We start from the raw sequence: 5,677 nt of genomic DNA on the forward strand, positions 1-5,677 counted from the left end.
CTCTTTTGCACACCAATATCTCTACCTGTACATGACCATCTGATCATTTATCACTCCAGTGTTAATCTGCAAAATTGTAATTATTCGCCTACCTCCTCATGCCTTTTGCACACATTGTATATAGACTCCCCCTTTGTTTTCTACTGTGTTATTGACTTGTTAATTGTTTACTCCATGTGTAACTCTGTGTTGTCTGCTCACACTGCTATGCTTTATCTTGGCCAGGTCGCAGTTGCAAATGAGAACTTGTTCTCAACTAGCCTACCTGGTTAAATAAAGGTGTTCTCAACCAGCCTACCTGGTTAAATAAAGGTGTTCTCAACTAGCCTACCTGGTTAAATAAAGGTGTTCTCAACCTGCCTACCTGGTTAAATAAAGGTGTTCTCAACTAGCCTACCTGGTTAAATAAAGGTGTTCTCAACTAGCCTACCTGGTTAAATAAAGGTGTTCTCAACCAGCCTACCTGGTTAAATAAAGGTGTTCTCAACTAGCCTACCTGGTTAAATAAAGGTGTTCTCAACCAGCCTACCTGGTTAAATAAAGGTGTTCTCAACTAGCCTACCTGGTTAAATAAAGGTGAAATAAAGAAGAAAAAAAAGGTAATAACAGGGGTACGAGGTAATAACAGGGGTACGAGGTAATAACAGGGGTACGAGGTAATAACAGGGGTATGAGGTAATAACAGGGGTACCAGGTATTAACAGGGGTACGAGGTAATAACAGGGGTACCAGGTATTAACAGGGGTACGAGGTAATAACAGGGGTATGAGGTAATAACAGGGGTACCAGGTATTAACAGGGGTACCAGGTATTAACAAGGGTATGAGGTAATAACAGGGGTACCAGGTATTAACAGGGGTACGAGGTAATAACAGGGGTACCAGGTATTAACAGGGGTACCAGGTATTAACAGGGGTACGAGGTATTAACAGGGGTACCAGGTATTAACAAGGGTATGAGGTAATAACAGGGGTACCAGGTATTAACAGGGGTACGAGGTAATAACAGGGGTACCAGGTATTAACAGGGTTACCAGGTATTAACAGGGGTACCAGGTATTAACAAGGGTATGAGGTAATAACAGGGGTATGAGGTAGTAACAGGGGTATGAGGTAATAATACTTTTTTTATATATATTTTTTAATTTTACCTTTATTTAACTAGGCAAGTCAGTTAAGAACAAATTCTTATTTTCAATGACAGCCTAGGAACAGTGGGTTAACTGCCTGTTCAGGGGCAGAACAACAGATTTGTAACTTGTCAGCTCGGGGGTTTGAACTTGCAACCTTCCGGTTACTTGTCCAATGCTCTAACCACTAGGCTACCCTGCCACTAGGCTACCCTGCCGCCCCTGTAATAACAGGGGTACCAGGTATTAACAGGGGTACCAGGTAATAACAGGGGTACCAGGTAATAACAGGGGTATGAGGTAATAACAGGGGTACGAGGTAATAACAGGGGTACCAGGTAATAAGAGGGGTACCAGGTAATAACAGGGGTACGATGTAATAACAGGGGTACAATGTAATAACAGGGGTACCAGGTATTAACAGGGGTACCAGGTAATAACATGGGTATGAGGTAATAACGGGTATGATGTAATAACAGGGTTACGAGGTAACACCAGGGGTATCTGGCAATAACAGGGTACCTGGTAATAACGGGTATGAGGTAATAATGGGTATGATGTAACCATGATGTAATAACAACAGGGGTACCAGGTAATAACAGGGGTACCAGGGGTACCAGGTATTAACAGGGTACCAGGTAATAACAGGGGTATGAGGTAATAACAGGTATTAACAGGGGTACCAGGTAATAACATGGGTATGAGGTAATAACGGGTATGATGTAATAACAGGGTTACGAGGTAACACCAGGGGTATGAGGCAATAACAGGGGTACCAGGTAATAACGGGTATGAGGTAATAATGGGTATGATGTAATAACGGGTATGATGTAATAACAGGGGTACGATGTAATAACAGGGGTACCAGGTAATAAGAGGGGTACCAGGTAATAACAGGGGTACCAGGTAATAACAGGGGTATAATGTAATAACAGCGGTACCAGGTAATAACAGGGGTATGAGGTCATAACAGGGGTACGAGGTAATAACAGGGGTACGAGGTAATAACAGGGGTACCAGGTAATAACAGGGGTATGAGGTATTAACAGGGGTACCAGGTATTAACAGGGGTATGAGGTATTAACAGGGGTACGAGGTAATAACAGGGGTACGAGGTAATAACAGGAGTATAATGTAATAACAGGGGTACCAGGTATTAACATGGGTTTGAGGTATTAACAGGGGTACCAGGTAATAACAGTGGTACCAGGTAACAACAGGGGTACCAGGCAATAACAGGGGTATGAGGTAATAACAGGGGTATGAGGTAATAACAGGGGTATGAGGTAATAACAGGGGTATGAGGTAATTGAAGTAGCTGTGTAGATAAGGGTAGGGGTAAAGTAACTAGGCAACAGGAGAGATACATGTTATGGAGGCTGTCCTGGCTCTGGAAAGCTACCTCTTGCTCTCTACTAAACCCTTTACTAACCTTGTACAGCTAAATTAGCAAACCACTGCAAAGGAAACAAACAGAAAGCGGTCAGTAAAAACACATTTGTCATCTAGTGTACAAATTTAAATGTATGACATATCTTTCTTTTTGAGAGAGAGAGACAGAGAGGTAAGCGAGAGATACAGATACAGAGAGAGAAAGAGAGAGAGGGGTAAGAGAGAGAGAGAGAGAGAGAGAGATTGAGAGAGAGAGAGAGAGAGAGAGATTGAGAGAGAGAGAGATTTGGCCCTAAACAGAGAGTACACAGTGGCAGAATACCTGACCACTGTGACTGACCCAAAATTAAGGAAAGCCTTGACTATGTACAGACTCAGTGAGCATAGCCTTGCTATTGAGAAAGGCCGCCGTAGGCAGACATGGCTCTCAAGAGAAGACAGGCTATGTGCTCACTGCCCACAAAATGAGGTGGAAACTGAGCTGCACTTCCTAACCTCCTGCCCAATGTATGACCATATTAGAGAGACATATTTCCCTCAGATTACACAGATCCACAAAGAATTCGAAAACAAATCCAATTTTGAAAAACTCCCATATCTACTGGGTGAAATTCCACAGTGTGCCATCACAGCAGCAAGATTTGTGACCTGTTGCCACGAGAAAAGGGCAACCAGTGAAGAACAAACACCATTGTAAATACAACCCATATTTATGCTTATTTATTTTATCTTGTGTCCTTTAACCATTTGTACATTGTTAAAACACTGTATATATATATAATATGACATTTGTAATGTCTTTACTGTTTTGAAACTTCTGTATGTGTAATGTTTACTGTTAATTTTTGTTGTTTTTCACTTTATATATTTCACTTTGTATGTTGTCTACCTCACTTGCTTTGGCAATGTTAACACATGTTTCCCATGCCAATAAAGCCCTTGAATTGAATTGACAGAGAGAGAGAGAGAGACAGAGAGAGAGAGACAGAGGTAAGAGAGAGATACAGACACAGAGAGAAAGAGAGAGATTGAGAGAGAGAGAGACACACAGTCACAGCTTTCTCTTCGACAAAGAGGATCATTAACAAACTCAAACTCACAAATTATATCGTCGTGTTTTGTTTCGTCGTATCGACACACACTTGAACAGTTTCCAAAACAACGGAGCGTAGTATCTCATGAATAAATATATGTTGAATAAAACTCAGGATTGTTTTTAACCACTCAGTCTTTTATTTGTCTCAAACATAACCTCATTGTGATGAGTTAAATAGAATTACAGGCTAATGACTGTACCGTGCAAACAACCCATACTACTAATACATAGGAATTGACAACAGTGCTATAAAGGTTATTCTGTTTTTATTCTCATTTCTCCGATATCAATTATCACCTTATGACTGGTTTAATCATTGAAAATTCAAAACAAATATTATATAATTCAAAAACAAGAAATAATTAATAAAAAAATGGTTCTAAGGGTTTTAATGCTGATAATTATAAACATAAACACTGCAGTAAAGGTTACCACTGAGTTACAGTGGACAGAGGAAGGATTCTATGTTGTTACACAAACCGAGACAACAGTAATGGGTAGGGTGTGTGTGTGTGTCTGGGTGTGTGTGGGGGTGTGTGTGTGTGGGGGGGTGTGTGTGTGTCTGGGTGTGTGTGGGCGTGTGTGTGTGTGTGTCTCTATCTTCACATTGTGTTGATTTGACAAACCAAGACAACAGCAGTAACAGACTCAGTAGCACCGTGTGGCCTGTCTGGCCTCAGCAAATCCTTTAAATAATCTGACAACAGCACAGCCAGAAACAACACATTCACTGTTTCTCTGCAGATTACTGAAATCCAGTGTGTGTGTGTGTGGTGTTGGGCTTGTGTCTGCCTGTCATTGTGTGTCTTGCGTACCTAAGTGTGTATGTATGTGCATGTGTGTTTACATGCGTACGTTCTGCAGAAACTAGTTGATTCCCAGTAACATACATACTAAGGGTTATAGAGGGACTGTCTGTCCCAGAATGCCATACTGTCATTCTCCCCATCCCTCTCCAAGGGGCCAAGGGGCCAGGGGCCACTGGTTAGCATACACCCCATTATCTCAGTATCTGGTTGACGTAGGCCTGCCTCCTCCTCATCTCCTGGTCCAACTGCTCCTTCAGCGTCAGCACCTTGGGGAGGGGGGAGGGGGAGACACAGAGACCGAGAGACAGAGAGGGACAGAGACAGAGAGGGACAGACACAGTGGGGGACAGACACAGAGGGGAACAGACACAGAGCGGGACAGACACAGAGCGGGACAGACACAGAGCGGGACAGACACAGAGCGGGACAGAGACGGACAGAGAGGGAAAGACACAGAAAGGGACAGACACAGAGGGGAACAGACACAGAGAGGGACAGACACAGAAAGGGATAGAGAGGGACAGAGACAGAGGGGGACAGAGACAGAGGGGGACATAGACAGAGGGGGACATAGACAGAGGGGGACAGAGACAGAGGGGGACAGACACAGAGCGGGACAGACACAGAGCGGGACAGAGAGGGACAGAGAGGGAAAGACACAGAAAGGGACAGACACAGAGGGGAACAGACACAGAGGGGGAGACAGACACAGAGAGGGACAGACACAGAAAGGGATAGAGAGAGACAGAGGGAAAGGGGGACAGAGACAGAGGGGGACATAGACAGAGGGGGACATAGACAGAGGGGGACATAGACAGAGGGGGACAGACACAGAGCGGGACAGACAGACACAGAGCGGGACAGAGAGGGACAGAGAGGGAAAGACACAGAAAGGGACAGACACAGAGGGGAACAGACACAGAGAGGGACAGACACAGAAAGGGATAGAGAGGGACAGAGACAGAGGGGGACAGAGACAGAGGGGGACATAGACAGAGGGGGACAGAGACAGAGGGGGACAGACACAGAGCGGGACAGACACAGAGCGGGACAGAGAGGGACAGAGAGGGAGGGACAGAGAGGGAAAGACACAGAAAGGGACAGACACAGAGGGGAACAGACACAGAGGGAGACAGACACAGAGAGGGAAAGACACAGAGGGGAACAGACACAGAGAGGGACAGACACAGAAAGGGATAGAGAGGGACAGAGACAGAGGGGGACAGAGATAGAGGGGGACATAGACAGAGG

The 5,677-nt window shown here is 44.5% G+C and overlaps 1 protein-coding gene across 1 annotated transcript in view; it reads right to left on the reverse strand.

The window, feature by feature from the left end:
• Positions 1-3,737: 3,737 nt before the first annotated feature.
• crocc2 (ciliary rootlet coiled-coil, rootletin family member 2) overlaps positions 3,738-5,677 on the reverse strand; it is a 214,643-nt gene continuing 212,703 nt past the window's right edge. The window contains exon 38 of the mRNA XM_042322865.1: positions 3,738-4,692. Coding sequence (XP_042178799.1) covers positions 4,618-4,692 — 75 coding nt within the window. The 3' untranslated portion in view covers positions 3,738-4,617. The remainder of the gene's footprint in view (positions 4,693-5,677) is intronic.

This window comes from Oncorhynchus tshawytscha, linkage group LG06 (genome assembly GCF_018296145.1).
Source record: "Oncorhynchus tshawytscha isolate Ot180627B linkage group LG06, Otsh_v2.0, whole genome shotgun sequence".
Taxonomy (NCBI): Eukaryota; Metazoa; Chordata; class Actinopteri; order Salmoniformes; family Salmonidae; genus Oncorhynchus; species Oncorhynchus tshawytscha.